Genomic DNA, 20,232 nt, shown 5'->3' with positions numbered 1-20,232 from the left:
TGTTTCAGGGCCTCACAGGGTCCCCCTTTCTCAACCACACGCCTTCAGAAAGGGGGACCCTGTGAGGCCCCGAAACAATTGTTTGCTACTTGTGGATATAATGGCTCAGTAAAATAGCGTGAATTTTTCTACAATTGTGGTGTGCTGATATACTTGAAGATAGACTTTTACTTTGGTATGCCTATACCATAATATCAAGCACCCAACTGAAAAGTGGTGGTGTGCCCATCCATAATCCTCAATACATTGACATCAGTTGTATACAACTGATAGAAGAAAACATGCTCACATGAATTTCATACATACAGAAATGTTTATTTATGAAACAACAATACCACTGCCTATAATGGTAGTTATGCAGATGTGCCTTTAGGGAGATTATAAGTAACTCTGTGTTTCAACATTTTGGAAATTACTGATAACTACACAAAAAAACAAGGAAATCATTCAATTTTATTATTATTTTATAGAGGTGTCACAAACAATTTAAAGCATGTGGCAGATCATAACAGGTTTTGTTTTACCACTTGTACTATATTTATTTTGTATATTTTCAAATTGTCATTAGCACATGGGAAACATTTACGCACCAAATTCACCCACTTAGATGTTTTTTTTGTTAGTAAAAGTGCCATTACTATACACAATTTTAAAGCAACAATTCCAGGGAAATACTCTTTGGACAAGTTAGTCATGGGATTCAACATCCATACACAGAAGGAGAGCGGCAATCCCCAGCTAATGAACAGCTCTCACTCTTTAGCGCAGTGCAAATGAGCTTACCCCACATATCTCCTCTGCTGTTAATAAGTTAAACGTTACCTTAAGCCCCACCTACATGATACGATTCTTTATAGGATTTGATTACGATTCTATTTACGATCCGATTAAATCCGACATGTCCGATCGGGATTTAATTCAATTCGATTTGCCATTGCAAAACAATGGCAAATCGAATTGAATCGAATCCCGATCGGACATGTCCGATTTAATCGGATCGTAAATAGAATCGTAATTGAATCGTATAAAGAATCGTAACATGTAAACTGGGCTTTAGAATTGTGTATGTGTGGTGAGGTGTGCATAGGCTTGCTGCACCACCTGTTGCACGACGTCTGTCTCGGATCACCCTCATTGCCTCCCGTTATCTTCTTCCTGGTCAAAGTGGTCTGCAACCTTTGCCCCGGAAATACTGAGCTGTGCGAATGCACATGGTGTCCCTTGGGGCAGCTTGTGCACACCAGGTACATCATTGAGCGAGCCTGCACGGCCACAAGCCTCCCCAAGGGGACACCATGCACAACACAGTATTTACTCTGAAAAGGTTGTTGAGCTCTCTGATCATGAAGTGGATAATGGGAGGCAATGCAGGCAAACAGAGGCAGGTGCCAGGCCACGGGAGGTGCGGTAAGCCTATGAGCACCTCCCCACATACAGAGGGTGCCATTTTTAGATTTTAATAAGGTATCCTTTAAAGGGACACTTAAGCCAGGAAAAAAAATGAGTTTTACTCACCTGGGGCTTCTACCAGCCCCCTGCAGCAGTCCTGTGCCCTCGCAGCCACTCACTAATCCTCTGGTCCCCCGCTGCCAGCTAGTTTCGTTTTTGCCGACAGGCCCATCAGGACTGGCCACGCGTAGCTTTTTCCGCATTCCCGGCTGTAATTAGCGCTATTGCGGGCCGCAACACGTACAAAAATACGCGCTGCCGCATTATGCACGCATAGATATGCGACAACCCGTATTTTTGTACGCGTTGCGGCCCGCAATAGCGCTAATTACAGTCGGGAATGCGGAAAAAGCTACGCATGGCCAGTCCTGACGGGCCTGTCGGCAAAAACGAAACTAGCTGGCAGCGGGGGACCAGAGGATTAGTGAGTGACTGCGAGGGCACAGGACTGCTGCAGGGGGCTGGTAGAAGCCCCCGGTGAGTAAAACTCATTTTTTTTTCTGGCTTAAGGTTCACTTTAAATCGTTATGACAAGTACTGTAGCTCAAACTCTCATAATCTTCCTACTTAACTTATCCCTGCTTAGTGTATAGTAAAGTATCCTTAAGGTACCTTTCCCACACCCTCCCAATTGTATATTTTTCAAACTGCATGTATATTTCCTCATATAAAGATGCACATGAAAAAGATTAGAAATGCTTGCACACTGTTACTATATTTTATATTATACCTGCAATGAAGACTGTGTCTGGCTTCCCCCTACTATGGAAACATTTCCCAGGACTGGACTCAAATTTGAATCCTCGTCATCAGTTTCATTTGAAATTTCATGTTTTGTTGTACTCTGTAATGAAACATAACATAGTGCTTTAATAAAACACAAACTATGCATCCAACAAAGCAGGTGGCACCTCCATAGACTGCAATGCAAGTTTGCAACTATGGAGCACTGGGTGCTTAGTTTGGGTATGTGATAAAATCCAAAAGCAATTTGGGGGTAGTGCGTGCCCCTTAGTGCGATCTGGCCCCCGCACTCCGGAACTCGGCTGCTCCCAATGAACCACTGTGGATGAAAAAAGAAAAATGGAGGGGGCGCTCTGAGTCCTTAGCGCGACTGCAATGTATACCAATAGGACAGGTCTCACCTGTTTGTAGTGCGGCTGGCACAGCGTACACAGCCCGGATACGCCTTGTTCCTCTTAGCCGAGCCGGGGACTGGGCTCTGACGCGGGGCGGAAGTGACGTCACTCGCTCCAGGAAATGGTGGATCTGTTGCCAGGTAACGCTAGAATGCTCTGTACGGAGCGACTAGCCCAGTGCAGCATAGAACAACTATACTAAAAGCCTCTCGAAGGAGCTAGAGAGTCCGCATGTATGTTGTAAAGGTATAAAAATTTATTAAAACAACGCGAAACGCGTTGTTTTAATAAATTTTTATACCTTTAAAACATACATGCTGACTCTCTAGCTCCTTCAAGAGGCTTTTAGTATAGTTGTTCTATGCTGCGCTGGGCTAGTAGCTCCGTACAGAGCATTCTAGCGCTACCCGGCAACAGATCCACCATTTCCTGGAGCGAGTGACGTCACTTCCGCCCCGCGTCAGAGCTCAGTCCCCGGCTCGGCTAAGAGGGACAAGGCGCATCCGGCCTATGTACGCTGTGCCAGCCGCACTACAAACAGGTGAGACCTGTCCTATTGGTATACATTGCAGTCGCGCTAAGGACTCAGAGCGCCCCCTCCTTTTTTCTAGTTTGGGTATGGGCGCTCAGGTAGAATACAGTATAGCTGAGCAGACATTATTTTTAAAAGTTTAACCACAATGTAGCTGAACTCCCAAATAGTAGTAGGGTCTGCACATGGAACAGTTTTGAATTTGTCTACAGTGTATAGGGATAGAAATAGGAGTTAGGTGTGCGGAAGGAACTTAGTGTTAGGCATGGAGGGAGGTTAGTGTTATGGTTTAGTGTTAGGAAGGGAGTGTGAAGATATAACCAATATTTTTTTAAAAAAACAGAAATATTTTGTGCAAACTTCAACTATGGCACCAGGGGCGTCGCTAGCCCTATTTTGGGGGGCAAGTGCGCCCAATCTGTCCTGGGGTGCCACGGATCTCTTCCCCAGGGGTGCCCGGCACTGCCCGCTGTCCCCTCCTGGCCGCCGCTGCCCCCCTGGCCGCGGCTGCCCCCACCCCCCCCCCCCCCCCCGGCTGACCACGCGGCCAGAGTTTAAGACCTCGATCAGCGGGCGACCAGATACAGCGGGCACTAGGACCTAGCGTACACCGCTGATATGCGGAAGTGACATCACTTCCGCATACACAGCGTGGTGCGTCCGGCGCCTGCTCTATCTGGTCGGGTCGCCCGCGGCTCTGATTGAGGTCTGCTGGCTGCGAGGTAAGGGAGGGGGCGTGCCTGTCACTCACTACCTAACGGGGTCCCTGTCACTCACTATCTATCGAGGGTCCCTGTCACTCACTAGCTAACGAGGGTCCCTGTCACTCACTATCAGGGGTCCCTGTCACTCACTAGCTAACTGAGGTCCCTGTCACTCACTAACTGGGGTCCTTGTCACTATCTAACTGGGGTCCCTGTCACTATCTATCGGGGGTCCCTGACACTCACTATCGGGGGTCAATGTCACTCACTATCTAACGGGGGTCCCAGTCACTCACTAGCTAACGAGGGTCCCTGTCACTCACTAGCTAATGGGGGACCCTGTCACTCACTAGCTAACGGGGGTCCCTGTCACTCACTATCTATCGGGGGTCCCTGTCACTCACTATCGGGGGTCCCTGTCACTCACTAGCTAATGGGGGTCCCTGTCACTCACTAACTGGGGTCCCTGTCACTCACTAACTGGGGTCCCTGTCACTATCTAACGGGGGTCCCTGTCACTATCGGGGGTCCCTGTCACTCACTATCGGGGGTCCCTGTCACTCACTATCTAACGGGGGTCCCTGTCACTCACTATCTAACGGGGGTCCCTGTCACTCACTATCTAATGGGGGTCCCTGTCACTCACTAACTGGGGTCCCTGTCACTTGCTACCTAACTGGAGGCGCCTGTCACTCACTACCTAACTGGAGGCGCCTGTCACCCACTAGCTAACCTGGGGGTCCCTGTCACTCACTACCTAACTTGGGGGGCTACCATATTAAAGGGGCATTCTGCCTATTTATGTGAAATGCTGTCTATTTATGTGCCTCATGACTGCTGAATTTGTCTTGTTGGGAGCCTTATGATTTGTTGGGGGCCTCAAGATTGCTGAATTTGTCTTGTTGGGGGCCTCATGATTTGTTGGAGGCCTCATGATTGCTGAATTTGTCATGTTGGGGGCCTCACGATTGCTGAATTTGTCTTGTCGGGGGCCTCATGATTGCTGAATTTGTCTTGTTGGGGGTCACATGATTGCTAACTGCGAGACTATGGGAAAAGCTGAATCCTTATCATATGAGACAATAGCATTAAACCTACTTTTTTAGCTCTTTAAAACAGAAAATAAAACTGGGAGGTTCTAAAAAATTGAATACATTTTTCAGGAGTAGGATGGATGAAATTGTTTATCTTCACAATTTATTTTCAACTTGGATTTTCCATAATGTTCATGTATGAGTTAAAACGTTTGTACAGTATTTAGTTTAAATTGCTGTTGCCACGTTGCGATAGATAAGTGACTTTTGGGTTGCAGTTTGGGCACTCGGCCTCCAAAAGGTTCGCCACCACTGTCCTAATCTAATGCTAGGTTCATGTAAATTTGTCTCCACCCGTTACCACACCTACATTCTGGTCCATGGCCCACCCATTTTTCGGTGCGGCGCGATAAGCGCGCCGCACAACGTGATCCTCATATTTTTGGCACGCTAGCTGCAGTGTGCTGAATTCTGCTGCCTACAGTATGTACAGTATACGCTGTTCTCTAGTGCCTGCACTGTGTGCTGATCTACCTCCAGTGTGTACAGTGTAAGGTGTTACTCTGTGCCTTTACTGATTGTAAACCAGCTGTAGTGTATGCTGATCCCTGCTAATTTCAGTATGTACAGTATTAGCTGTAAAGCCTGGTACACACATACAATTTTGATTAGCCAATTTTAGCTCTGTTCCTAAAATTCATTGTCTGTTGGCCCACTTACTGCACGGGGGTGGTAAAATTGGTGGTCAGTGATTGACCAATCAAAAAATTGTATGTGCGTATACATCTTTGATCTATGCCTATACTGATTGTAAATTATCTAAATAAAGGACAGGGGGCTCCATCCAATATTTCTATGGGCAGGCCCGTTTTCTGTAGCTTACACCGCTGCTAAGTTCATGTACATTTGGCCCCACCCATGGCCATGCCCACTCACCTCATGGCCACGCCCATTTTTTGCATATACCTCCCCACCTGGTGCCCACAGGTGCCCCCGATCTCCAAGGACCCTAGAAACGCCCCTGTATGGCACAACTAAATGTACTCTGATTTCAATAGTTTTTAAAGTGAAACAGGTAACGACAGAGTTAAATGATGCATTTGTTTATCTGAATAGATTACAGATATATACTTAAGAAATAGCTCAGGTCTTTGAATCAGTGTAATCAATTTATCATTCTGGCATTCATGTGTACTAAACAGTTTATTCAAATTGCCCAAATCTTGTATACACTCTAGTTGCTAAAAATAAAAAAGTTAGATGAAGAAAAAGATCAGTAAAATGTTATAGTTTATTGACAGAGTTTGCACTAATGTGGATCAAGCAGTGTAACCATCTGCAGGGCAGCCATCAGGGGGGGGGGGGACAACTGACACTGCAGTGAGGGGCCCAGGGCTTTTGGGGGCCCTGGGCCCCCCAAAGTGCTGGAAGGGCCGCATGTGCTGGCTGCGAGCCTGTGGCTCACTAACCAGCATACCGCGTTCCAGCACTGAGAGAGGAGTGACATCAGCGATTAAATGTGGAGAGCAGATGAGTAAGCCCGCTGAAGCGGACTTTCTATACTGGGGCACCACCTATATCTGGCTACAGGCTGCCTATACTGGGCAACCACCTATACCTGGCTACCTATTCTGGGGCACCACCTATACTTGGCTACCTTTACTGAGAGCACCACCTGTACCTGGCTACCTATACTGGGGCACCACTTATACTTGGCTACTTATACTGGGGCGCCTATAGCTTGCTACCTATACTAGGGGAACCTGTACCTGGCTAACCTATACTGGTGCACCACCCATACCAGGCTGCCTATACTGAGGTCAACTATACCAGGCTACTTATACTTGGGCACCACCTATAGTTTACCTATACTGGGTCACCTATATTTTGCTGGCCTATACTGGGGCACCAGCTATACCAAGCTACCTATAATGGGGGTATCTACACCAGGCTACCTATACTGGGGCACCACCTACAGCTGGCTACTTACACTGAGGGAACCTATACCTGGCTAACTATACTGGGGCACCTATGCCTGGATACCTATACTGGAGGCACCTATACCTGTCTAGGCTGAGACAGAAGGGGACAAGAGGTAACACAGGGGGATAAAAGAGGCACAGGGGGAACATAGGTGGACAAAAGAGGCTCAGGGAGCAAATAAATGAGATGGTAACATGACGTCACACAGAGGGACACAAAAGAGGCACAAACTGAGGTGAGACAGAGGGGGACAAAAGAGGCACAGGAAGAAAAGGGGGGGGGGGGGCAAAAGAGAACGGATAAAGGATAAGAACGGACCTACGAGTCCCTATCTCATTTTTTAACCGGGGGCTACCTGTATTTTGCTAGTATTTGGCTTCCCCCACAGCATGCCATGGTGACGCCCACTTTTTGCCACATCACACTGTGCATGCCGCTTTCTTCAGTGACTGGGGCCAGGCACACTTTTCACTGCAGTGCACTTCGCACGTGGATACAGGGGTGGGGTGACTAGTGGGCGGGCACAGCAACCAGTGGATGGTCCCAGGGAGGGGGGCCAGGCCTGAGGGACCCCAAAATTTCTGATGGCAGCCCTAACCATCAGTATACATAAACATTTTGTGGGTCCAATACACGGTATGCTATAGTGCTGTTTCTCTTGGGACCCTTGCAAAGTAAAATATTCCCCCCCTCCCACACTTTGGGGAAACCAGTCTTTAATGGGGGGACCCCCAGGTGCCTGCCCCTAGGTAAAATACTGAAGTAACCCTTAACTATTCCCATAAAGAGTTAAAAAGAAATAAAAATGCAACAAAAAGAAAAGTGTTTTATAAGTCTTAATAAACCATACCTACTTACCTTTAGTTAATCTTACACTAATATCCATGGAAATGCCTCACACCAATATCCTCTGTAAACCTTGATTGAAGATCCCAGACGAACGACAAACAGCGTCTGCACACATCGCTGCCGGCACTTGCGTACTAAAGTATGGCAAGCCGCTGCAAAGCATCTTTATATGTGCCACCAGGGCTCCCCGTTGGTCCTTTAACCACCCTGGTGTATTGATTTTTTGCGGCGCTCGGCCGCAGATGGATTTTTTTTAACCTAATTTTTTTATCATGTAGCTAGCCTAGTGCTAGCTACTTGATTCCCCCCTCCCTGCGGCATCCCGCCCACCCCTCCAATTGCCACCGGCGATCATACCCAACAGGAAATCTCGCTCTGAATGGGATTTCCTGTTAGGGCTTCCCTCATCGCCATGGCGACGATCAGAATGACGTCATCAACGTCATGACGTCAGGGGGAGTTCCGATCCACCCCATAGCGAAGCCTGGCGGTGATTGGCCAGGCTGCACTGAGGGTCTGCGGGGAGGGGGCCTCTTTCGTGGCACGCAGCAACGGATCGGTGGCGAGCGGCGGCGATCGAATTAAACACGCAGTTTTAAAAAAAAATTGCAAAAAAAGACCCACCAGGGGCTGAGATATCCACCACGGCAGTAATGGACGAGCTGAGCTCGTCCGTAATGCTAAGGTGTTTATGGGAATCCACTGTATTGCTTATATACAGTATATTTCTAATGCATACAAGGAGATTGCTACTACTATACTTAAAACTTGTAGCAACAACAAATACTGCAATGACAGATCTAGGCAAAAATAAACACTAACTTGGTGCTTTTTCTTTGTGTTGCGATCCTTCTTGCTGCTTGAGATATGATGAAACAGATCTGCTACTCCATGCTGTATGAGATGGTCTGTTAATTCCTTCAGAAGACTGAGCTGCAAAAAGAAAATATATCTTAATATATTAATATTACCTTTTTACCAGGAAAATAATATTTGATTCATATTAAATTGTAAATAAAAGAAAATCCACCATGTCTCAAGACCCTGATGATCTCATCACTCATTGAAAATGTTGGGTTCTATAGCACCTGATTGGTTGATTTTGGACATATATGCTGTTTTAATCTATTTAATGATGTTATATAATATATAAATGGTTAATTGTTGGGCTAAAGTCTGGTTTGAATAATGTATGTAACGATCGGTGTCAGCACACACAGAGAATCTGATTATTGATGATCTGCAGTATCACCAAGAATACAGATATAGTACTAACCTCTGGACACCTGTATATAACGTGAGTGTTTGGTGCAACAGTATTTGCTTTGAGTAATCCACCTGATGAGCAGGTGGTCCTTGGCAGTATGGACAATACTGCTCTTGTAGAGAAACACGAGAACCCTCCAGCAGCCTGAGATCTTCCAAGGGGTGGAGTCTCAGGCTGAAGTAGGAAGGGCCAGAGAGTGAATGAAACCTGAAGGTGGATGTCACTAACTGATCTGGAGACTATCTCCTAAAGAGGGGAAATAGCTCTCGAAGTCGGGCAAGCCGGGTCGGCAACACACGGACAAACAAAATACAAAGACAGAAGGCTGGTTCGGTATCCAAGACAGGCAGGGTTGGCAACAGATAATCAGATATGCGTGGTACCGAATCAGCGAGTGGAGGGATAGTCAGGAAAGCAGTAGGTCATAACAGATATCAAACAATGCCTAGTCTTGGGTGTGAGGTCCGTGGTCTCTAGTCTACACCCTGGAACTAGTCTGATGAAAAACAGAATGATGACACAAGTTCCCTAATCTTGGGTGTGAGGTCCGTGGTCTCTACACCCTGGAACTAGTCTGAAGTATAACAGAATGATAACACAAGTTCCCTAGTCTTGGGTGTGAGGTCCATGGTCTCTACACCCTGGAACTAGTCTGAAGTATAACACAATACAATACAGTAGTAATCTGGCTCAGTATGAATTCCCAGGTCCTCCTGGTTCAAACACACTGTAGGATCTGACTAAGGTCTGAGTGCTTCCAAGGAGCGTTCGCAACGGCAGACAACTTGTGAGTGTCCAGCCATAACTATATATAGAGTAGCGCTCTCTGGCACCACACCCAAGTGATAGACCAATAGCCACTAGCTCTGAGGTCAGCTGACCAGCCTGGTCAGCTGATCCCCCCTTGGCCGTCATAAAAGTTCTGCCTCTCAGCGCGCACGCGTGTATTCCTGAATCTGTGTGAACTAACAGACCCAGCCACACCAGCCGCATGCTGCGGTGTGCAAACCGCCGCACTGGACGCGGAACCAGCCGTCCCGCTATCAGTACATGCGGCGGCTTTTCCACGTTCACTTCTAGTACCAGAACCATGCCTCTGCGTGCAAACTGCGGTGCTGGATGCGGAATTAGCTGCCTTGCTGTCAGCACACGCGGCGGCTTTTCCGCGTTCTCTCACAATGTAGTTGTCATGTCTCATTCAAACACAAAATGGCAGCAGAGTGGCATAGCAAACTTATTTACTATCGAGGACTGACATGTTGAAAATTAGACACAAGATGGTAGCAGAGAGCAATGTATTTAAAGGGGGTTCGTAACACCCAAAAATAAAATATTGTCTAAAAATAGTTAGTGTCCCAAATATATATGTAAACCCTTTTTACCTAAGATAAGTCTATGTGCCTTTGCTAAACTGTGCCAAACTGTACAGTGCCAACAGGATTGGGGGAAATTCTTCCTTTTTTTTTTTTTTAATAAATAAACTTTCCATTTCTGATAAGATGAGGACACTGACCAGAAGGTAATTGAATCCCCCCCCCCCTTTTTTTTGAAGAGTATGCCATGTAAGCCTGTCATCTAGGTGATGTTTGCTGTGGAAGGAACAGTAATCTCTAAATAAGCAGTAAATTAACACTTGAGGACCGCGGTGTTAAACCCCCCTAGTGACCAGGCCATTTTTTACTAATTGGGCCACTGCTGCTTTAAGGCCTAGCTGCAGGGCCACACAACTCAGCACACAAGTGACCCCCCCCCCCCTTCTCTCCTCACCAAAAGTGATATCTGTTGATGGGGTCTGATCGCTCCCCAGTTGTTTGGGTTTTTTATATAAATATAAAATATATTTATTTTATTATTTTTTTAATACATTTACTTATTTATTTATTTTATATTCCCCCCATCAGCCAACCAATCAGAGTGATCGGCTGTCATAGGCTTCAGCCAGCCAGAACCCAAAGTGGCCAGACTTGAGGTTCAACCCAGAACACATACCTAAAGCAATATCTATCTTTGATAAATTACTTTCCCTGCACTGAAACACATCAACCTGCTATGTCATGTATAGGAATATGTTTTTAGCATAACACGGATTCAAGAAATGTATTAACTGCATTCATTACTGTGTTCATGGGCGTCCGCACATATGGCAAAATGGGGCAGACGCCGCCCCCTGGCCAGCTGCTGCCCCCCCCTAGCCACCCGAAACCGGAAGTATCCAGCCGCCTGTCAAAGACAGCTCTCAGGGGTACAGTCACTCTCCCTGGGTGGCTGGATGATCAGCCATAGCGGGTAGGGGCGGGCGGCTGTGCTGCTGGATCCGTAATAATTGGATGGGCCGGCAGCTGTGGGCTGGGCGTGATTCTGAGCTAAGGGCCAATCGGAAGCTGCTGTTTCTGTGTTGGGCTACAACAATATGGCGGCGCACAGTTGCAGGGACGGAAGCAGCTCTCTCGGGGGTGACAGTTGAAGCAGCACACTGACCAGGATGGGAAAGCTGCCTACAGCAGCCAGTTGTCCACGGAGGCTGAGTGATGACAGGGCTTCCAGGGCTATTCAGCATCCCAGGCTCGCCTTGCTGACACAGCTGAGGAGGTGAGAGAAGACTGCACAGCAGGGGCTCTAGATGCTATCACAGCGTGCTGGCTTTCCTGTACACGCCCCCCCTCCTCCACTATCCTCCTGCAATCTCAGAATCCCCCGACTGAATGTAACACACTGGAGCCTCAAAGTCACACTCTCCTGCACTGGATGAGGCTACAAAACAGTCTACAGGTACAACAGTGTGCTGCTGGACAAATGGCCTTTTAAAAAAAACTGGTGTATGTGTTTGTATATATGTGTGTGTTTTTGTGAATGCACATTGATATGGAGCTGTGTATGCAGTATGTGTGGTGTGGGTGGTTTGTAAGGTGTGTGTCTGTGTGGTGTATGTGATGTGTGTGGTTTTTGCAGTGTGCGGTATTTGCAGTGTGTATGGTGTAAGCAGTTTGTATGTATGTGTGTGTTTTTGCCTGAGTGAATGCACATTGATATGGAGCTGTGTGCAGTTTGTGCAGTGTGTGGGGTGAGCAGTTTGTGCAGTGTGTTCTTTGTGTGGTATTTGTGGTGTAAGCGGTTTGTGGTATGTGGTGTGTTCAGTATGTGTGGTGTGGGCAGTTTGTGAGGTGTGTGGTGTATGTGATGTGTGTGGTATTTGCAGTGTGTATGGTGTAAGCAGTTTGTGCGGTGCGGTGTGCAGTATGTGTTTGGTTTGTGCAGTGTGGTGTATGTGATGTGTGCGGTATTTGCACTGTGTATGATGTAAGCAGTTTGTGCGGTGCGGTGTGGTGTGCAGTATGTGTTTAGTTTGTGTAGTGTGTGTGGTGTATGTGATGTGTGTGGTATTTGCAGTGTGTATGGTGTAAGCAGCTTGTGCGGTGCGCTGTGCAGTATGTGTTTGGTTTGTGCAGTGTGTGGTGTATGTGATGTGTGTGTGTGTGTGTGTGTGTGGTATTTGTAGTGTGTATGGTGTAAGCAGTTTGTGCGGTGTGGTGTGCAGTATGTGTTTGGTTTGTGCAGTGTGGTGTATGTAATGTGTGCGGTATTTGCAGTGTGTATAGTGTAAGCAGTTTGTGCGGTGCGGTGTGGTGTGGAGTATGTGCTTGGTTTGTGCGGTGTGTGTGGTATTTGCAGTGTGTATGGTGTAAGAAGTTTGTGCGGTGTGCTGTGCAGTATGTGTTTGGTTTGTGCAGTGTGTGGTGTATGTGATGTGTGTGGTATTCGTAGCGTGTATGGTGTAAGCAGTTGGTGCGGTGTGGTGTGCAGTATGTGTTTGCTTTGTGCAGTGTGTGGTGTATGTGATGTGTGTGGTATTTGCATTGTGTATCGTGTAAGCAGTTTGTGCGGTGCGGTATGTGTTTGCTTTGTGCAGTGTGTGTGGTGTATGTGATGTGTGTGGTATATGCAGTGTGTATGGTGTAAGCAGTTTGTGCGCTATGTGTTTGGTTTGTGCAGTGTGTGTGTATGTGATGTGTGTGTGTGTGTGGTATTTGCAGTGTGTATGGTGTAAGCAGTTTGCGCTATGGTGTTTGGTTTGTGCAGTGTGTGTGTGTGGTATTTGCGGTGTGTGGTAGGCCTGAACGATTTTAGGAAAAAATTGAATTGAGCGATTTCTGTCTGAAATTGCGATTTCGATTCTAGTCACGATTTCCTTCAAATCAAGCTTTGTTCCCCCTCTGTCCCCCTGTATCTCTTTGTGTCCCCTTTGCCTCTTTATGCCTCCTCTGGGTCTCTCTCTTGCCCCCTTTGTGTCTCTGTGCCCGCTCTGTTTCTCTCTCTGTCTCTCTGTGCCTCCTCTGTCCTCCAAGCTGCATCAGTTCTGGACATAGCTTCAAGCACGAGTCCAGCGATGCCCGTCTATCCACTTCGCCTCCTGCCGGTTCTAATGCACGGAATACTTCCTGTATGTCATGTGACATAGAGTAACCCAGAGTTTTGCTAAGCACCAGAGCTGGCAGATGATGATAGAGGACGGAGAGCGTTGGACTCGAGCGGTAGGTATGTCCAAGGCTGCGGGCCGCACGCGCCGGGACTTTGGGGAGGTTTGAAGCCATTTCTTCAAATTCCCCATGTGGAAATTATGTGATCGCGATAATTGTCACTTTGACGATTCCGAAATTGTGATGTTGGTGATCACGATTTTGGTTTAAATTCGATTTATCTTTCAGCCCTAGTGTGTGGTGTGTGCTGCATTGCTGCCTGTGTAAACAAACATGTTTTTGGAATCCTCTGACTAGCACTGGTCTGCTCTTCAGCCGTAGCTCGTCCTGTGCACATTTGGTTTTTGTTATCCTTGTTATATTTTTGACCTTACTACAGCGCTTGTGTAGCAGATTTGACATTTGGTTTTTTAGCCGCTGATGTGATGTAACTGATCATATTTTAATATTTACTGCAGGAGATCTAGTTGGTGTGGGAATGCTCCTGCTACTGCTCAGAATGCTCCTGCCAAATATTTATTGTGGCAATATTTTTTGTAGAAAAGGGGGCTTCATCTAACATTTTGCTGGGTAGGCCCACTTCCACCACTTCTAAGTTCGTGTACCCATGACCACGCCCCACCCATGACCACGCCCATGTTCTGTTGCATGGACACACCCATTTTTCGGCGCGGCGCGCTACGCGCGCCGCATTGCTTCGCCCCCCCCTCACTTTTGCCCCCCCCTGGAAAATTTTCTGCGGACGCCCATGACTGTGTTGGAGTGAGAGCACTCAGAGGACTGAAAGCAGGTATTTGTTTTTTTTCCAGTTAATATAACTATTAAACATGAAAAAAACATGTCAAAAAATATATATTTACCTTTATACCATATGATTCAAATAAAATTTCCAAATCCTAAGAACCAAAACAAAAATTAGATTATTGTTGTTGCGTTCATCAAGTCTTTTGACACTAGTGTAATATTTCTTCAAAGGAATTCCTCCATAAAGTTACCAGCTTCTTTTGTGTCTAGGTAGCATGTTTGTCTAAAGCTTGTTGTAATTTTGAAGGCTGGCATAGTAGCACTTGGTATGTGCAGAGATTAGAGCTGCATTTTTATATATGGTAGGAATATTTACGCCAGCTCAAAATCTGCAGTAAAAATCCTGTGGTATGTGACCTAAAACCCTGTTAGAACTTACCGGTAGCGGTATTTCAACGAATCCTCCAGGATGGCTAATACAAGAGAGGAAGCCTGCTCCACCTCCAAAGGAAACACCTACTCAATTAATCAATTAAGCAGTCCCTATAAACCTCCCCCTGTATTAGCATCTCCAGTTATTGTCGAGTATACACTAGAAGGACCAACCAGGAGGAAGATATATATGTATATATATATATATATATATATATATATATATATACACACACACACACATTTACAGGTTTTTTTTGTTTTGTTTTTTCAAAACGTCCCCCAAGATAGGGAGGGAACTAAGGTAGCCATCCTGGAGGATTCGTTGAAATACCGCTACCGGTAAGTTCTAACAGGGTTTTAACAACTCATCCTCCAGGATGACTAAGAGAGACCAACGAGAAATCTAATAAGGTTACCTTAGGGAGGGATGATGTTTTGTAGAACCTTTCTCCCAAAAGATAAGTCTTGACTTGATAGCAGATCGACTCTGTAGTGCTTCACAAAAGTCTGATGACTATACCATGTCGCTGCTTTACAAATCTGTTCTATAGAGGCCCCTGATCTTTCGGCCCAGGAAGTGGCGAGGGATCTAGTGGAGTGCGCATTTACTGGTTGAGGAATGGATTGTCCTGCATTGCTATAGGCTAAGGTAATAACCTCCCTAATCCATCGTGCTATAGTATATTTTGAAACCTGTAATCCTTTTCTTGCACCCGCAAAGGCCACAAAAAGATGATTTGACCTTCTGAAAGGCTTTGAAGCCTCCAGATAGGCCAGCAAAATTCTCCTGACGTCTAATTTGTTAAACTTTTCCTCCTTTTGATTGGAGGGTGGGTCACAAAAAGAGGGAATGATGATGTCTTGCGATCTGTGAAAAACGGAAGAGACCTTAGGGAGATAAGTGGGGTCTGTTTTGAAGACTATCCTAAAAAATAGTCATGCTGTAATATGTACGAACAGAGGCGCCAAGCAGAGTAAAACAATGTTCTAAAAATGATAAAAAGAGGGAAGTCGAGGTGGACTTACCTCCCTCTAGTAGTGGACATATACTCAAATGCAGAGTAAAAAATATACAATTTATTCACAGCTCCATAAAATCACAACGCGTTTCGCGGTCAACAGTCCCGCTTCATCAGGCAGTACAGGAGCATATAAAACTGGTTCAAGTCCATAAAGCGTGTGAGCGCCTCTGTTGGAAAAATAGTCATGTGTGGGTCTTTAATCGAAAGGGCCTGAATGTCCCCAACCCTACGTGCCGACGTTATAGCAACTACAAAAGATGCCTTTAAAGTTAGCCACTTCAATGAAACTGAGTTGAGGGGTTCAAAAGGAGAATCCGTCAAACTATTCAAAACCAAGCTCAAATCCCAGGAAGGTATTAACTTTGAGGGTATTGGCTTTGATCTGGATACTGCTTTCAAAAAATCAATGACTGCTTGTTCCTTGGCTAGTTTAAAATTAAGAAAAAAGGATAGAGCCGCAACCTGGACTCTTAAGGTGCTGGTGGCTAGACGTAGTTTCTTTTATGCTTTTTTTCTTTTTCCAAGAAGCAAAAACCCTCCAAACTTTACAATAAATTTTTACTATTTTTTTATTATTGTGACAACAGGTCCATCCTGGGAGGTAGAAATAAAGGTCCTTGTACAGAAAGTTAAAGAATCTTCGAAAACCATGCCCTCCTCGGCCAGTGGGGGGGCCACAAAAAATACTAGAGCTGACTCCTGCTTTATCTTTCGCAAAGCTCTCGCTATCAAGTTGAAGGGAGGGAATGCGTATAGAAGGCCTTTCGGCCACGGTACTGCTAGCGCATCCAGGTGTGATAGGCTGGCTGAGGGATGAAGGGAAAAGAAAGTTCTTACTTTCGCATTTTGAGGCGACGCAAACAGATCCACAATGGGCTGACCCCAATGCGCTATCAAATGGCCGAACACTTCGTCGTTGAGAGACCATTCCGCCTCTGTGCATGTCTCTCTGCTTAGCCGATCTGCTAAAGTATTTAGAGAGCCCTTTATATGCACCGCCGAGATCGTTTTCAGATTTTCTTCTGCCATCTGCAAAATCTGCAGCGCTAAGTCCCTTAGCTCCTTTGATCTTGTTCTTGAATGTAGGATACTGTTACTACATTGTCGGACAATATGGTCACATGGCAATTTTGTATGGCTGCGAGAAACTCGAGTAGCGACAACTTTACCGCTAGGAGTTCCCTGAAATTCGAAGACTTCATTCGAATTTCTGGTGACCATCTCCCCTGCACATGCATGTGATCTAAATGGGCTCCCCAGCCCCCCAGACTGGCATCTGTATAAATCCTGTTCTGAATTGGTGGATTCCAAAATCGATCCTGATTGAGGTTTGATATCTCCTCCCACCACAGAAGGGATGATATCACATAGGGCGGAAGCGAATAAGACTGATCCAGACTCTCCTTGGGCTTGTCCCAAACAGTTAGGAACCATTCCTGCAAGTTGCGGGAATGAAACTGCGCCCAGACCACCCCCGGAATTCTTGAAGTCATTAGGCCCAACAATGATAGAGTCTCCCTCAGGGATACTCTTAACCGGGCCTTGAAGTCCCGTTTCCTGAGTATTAGATTTAATTGTTTTTCTTCTGGCAAGAAAAAAAATCTTGTTTATCGAATCCACCCAGAATCCCAGAAATTTCACTCTCTGAGCTGGAATCAACATCGATTTGTCGTAGTTCACCAGCCATCCCAATTGAGAGAGGTAATGGATAGTTAACTCTATGTGATGTAGAAGAGATTGAGTAGAGTCCGCTATCATCAACAGATCGTCCAAATATGGTATTATCTGGATTTTCTGTTGATGTAAAAAGGACGTTACCTCTGCCATAACTTTCGTAAATATACGGGGAGCGGAAGAGATCCCAAATGGAAGGGCCCGATACTGGTAATGGTGGATTGTATCCCCCACTCGTACCGCAAATCTGAGGAACTGCTGATATGCCGGGTGTATTGGCACGTGCAAGTACGCGTCCTGGATGTCTAGCGTAGCCATAAAGGCTTCCTTGGGGATTAGATTCCTTATCGTGAAGATGTTCTCCATGCGGAATTTCTTTTCCTGAATGAATGGATTCAACTGTTTGAGATTTAAAATCATTCTGTATTTGCCTGAAGGTTTTTTGACCATGAAGACTCTGGAGTAAAACCCCTTTCTGTATTGGGTCGCTGGTACCCGAGTAATCACATTTTGTTGTACTAGAGAGCTTATTGATTCTAACAGAGCCGAAGCCTTTTCTTGGTCCTTGGATAGACCCGTGAGTACAAAGTTTTGGGGAGGACGGGAGGAGAATTCGATTTTGTACCCAGTTTCCAAGAGCAGGGATGCTCAAATTCGGCTTCGGGAGATATCCGGATTTTTTCTATCCGGATATCTCCCAGTAATGCTGTGCGGGCTGGGCGGGGGGGTCAAGCTTACCTCTCTGACGTCTTCTTCGGTCGTCCCTCGGCGCCTCCCACGATGCGCTCCAAGCGGCGGTCACCTGATTACAAACACTTCCTCCTTCCGGGTTGAAGGAGGAAGTGTTTGTAATCACGTGACGCGCATGGAGCGCATCGTGGGAGGCGCCGAGGGACGACCGAAGAAGACGTCAGAGAGGTAAGCTTGACCCCCCCGCCCAGCCCGCACAGCATTACTGGGAGATATCCGGATAGCAAAAATCCGGATATCTCCCGAAGCCGAATTTGAGCATCCCTGTCCAAGAGGTCTAAAATGAAAGCATTCGTGGTGATGTTTGTCCACACCTGGCTGAATAGTAGAAGTCTCCCCCCGACCAGTTCCCTGTCACTTGTCTTCTTTTGGATTAGAGGTGGCTGGCTTGTTAAACAGAAAGGGGGTTCTTGATTTTGTGGAGTTATACGTCCATTTTTTCCTTGGGGGTTGAGACTTCGTATCCCTTTGGGCAAATTGTCTTTTGCCCTGGAAGTTCTTACGAAAGGACTGTTTTTTCCTGTTGTCTGGAAACCTTTTCCCCTTTCCAGAAGATCTCTCTAAGATATCTTCTAGGCCTTTACCAAACAGGAGATCACCATCAAATTTCATAGAACATAGTTTCTGCTTAGAAAGTCTCCTTCCCAGGCATTTAACCATAAAGCTCGCCTTGCTGTGTTAATTAAGGCTAAAGCTCTGTCTGCAGACTTTAAGGATTCGGTAGCTGCATCCGCTAAAAATGCTACCGATCGTGCAATTACAGGAAAAGATTGCAGAATAGTCGCATGAGGTGTACCATCCACCAGGTGCTTATTAAGTCCTGCCAGCCATTTGTTCAAATTACGGGTTAAGCAAATAGCCGAAATTTCCGGTTATAAGGAAAAGGAAATCGATTCCCATGCTCTCTTTAGCAAATGTTCAGCTTTTTTATCCATAGGGTTTTTCAGGACCCCTGCGTCCTCAAAAGACAAGTCAGAATTTTTAGAATATTGCGATAAAGCAGCATCCAGTCTGGGGCATTTTCCCCACAAAGCAATGTTCTCCTCTTTAAAGGGGAATCTACATTTAAAAGACCTGGGGACGTAAAACCTTTTTTCCGGGTCTTCCCACTGGGAGAAAATCATTTTTTGAATGGCCGGATGGACCGGAAAGGTTCTACCTTCTGAACACTCCAACCCTGAATAAGTCACTGGTTCAGCCAGTTGTTCCGCCTCATATACTGCTTTAAGCAGTTCGGAAGTTTCCTCAGCATTAAACAGGTACTTGGATGTTTTTTGAGGAATATCCTGCACATCGGAATCAGGGTCACTCCTCTCCTCACCCTCCTCTACGGAGTCCTCTAAAGAAGAGGAAACTGCAAAGTCCTGAGTACCAGCGGCTGACAGGACCCCAGAGGGGTTAGCCGGTACATCAGTAGAGAGAGGAGGGGGTTGAGAAGAGGGCTGAACCTCCGACTGAACCGGAAGAGTCGGACCCAATGGTGGAGGTACCTGGGGTACAGCCCATTGAGCCGGAGCAGACATAATTGATCTAAACGTTTTAAAAGCGGAAGAAAATTCCTTCCGCATGGACTCCATAAAGTTCATCATTATCACAGAGGGGTCTGGAGTTTTAGGGGTAGGAACTGACTTTAAACATTTTTCACAATTAGACCTAGTCCAAGATTTGGGAAGTTTAATATCACAGTTTTTGCAGTGCCTGGCTTTGTCAACAGCTTTGTGAGGTTGGCTTGAGTCCTCAGGCAAAGAAGCTACAGTCTGCAAAACACAATAAACAAACATCCTATTGTGAGCCCTGTGGCAATCGATATCACTAAGCATAACACAGAGGCTAACACAGGAAAAGCATTGCCCGGCTCTCACTGAAAAAAAGCAGCTGCTTGGGGACAGACTGTGGCAATAATTTGAAAAAAATGCCTCCATCTGTCCACTCTCACCTGTCCTGCCGCCTGTGAGGTGACCGCCGAGGGTCCGCTGGGCTCAGAGTGTAAGGCGCCTGACTCCTCCATGCCTTCACTCTTTCCCCTCTGCCGCCGCTGGTGTAATGGCGACCAGACGCTACATGGCTTCCGCCTTATGCGGAAGCGGAAATGCGTCATCATGCCGCCTCCTCCATAAGCCATCTGACCGGAGTCGCGCGCGACTCACTTGTACCTGCGCTTTGATGCCAACCGGC

At 46.3% G+C, this 20,232-nt stretch overlaps 1 protein-coding gene across 1 annotated transcript in view; it reads right to left on the bottom strand.

Annotated features, from left to right (window-relative positions):
• Positions 1-20,232, bottom strand: part of LOC137562283 (collagen alpha-1(VII) chain-like) — a 519,927-nt gene that overhangs the window by 298,455 nt on the left and 201,240 nt on the right. Inside the window, exons 62-66 of the mRNA XM_068273618.1 lie at positions 19,217-19,814; positions 16,471-17,795; positions 14,293-14,328; positions 8,513-8,623; positions 2,180-2,293 (exon numbers count right to left, since the gene is read on the bottom strand). Coding sequence (XP_068129719.1) covers positions 2,180-2,293; positions 8,513-8,623; positions 14,293-14,328; positions 16,471-17,795; positions 19,217-19,814 — 2,184 coding nt within the window. The remainder of the gene's footprint in view (positions 1-2,179; positions 2,294-8,512; positions 8,624-14,292; positions 14,329-16,470; positions 17,796-19,216; positions 19,815-20,232) is intronic.

The sequence above is a fragment of the Hyperolius riggenbachi genome, chromosome 3 (assembly GCF_040937935.1).
Source record: "Hyperolius riggenbachi isolate aHypRig1 chromosome 3, aHypRig1.pri, whole genome shotgun sequence".
NCBI lineage: Eukaryota > Metazoa > Chordata > Amphibia > Anura > Hyperoliidae > Hyperolius > Hyperolius riggenbachi.
Note: the sequence above shows the minus strand (reverse complement) of the source record. Positions and strands in the feature narration are given on the sequence as shown.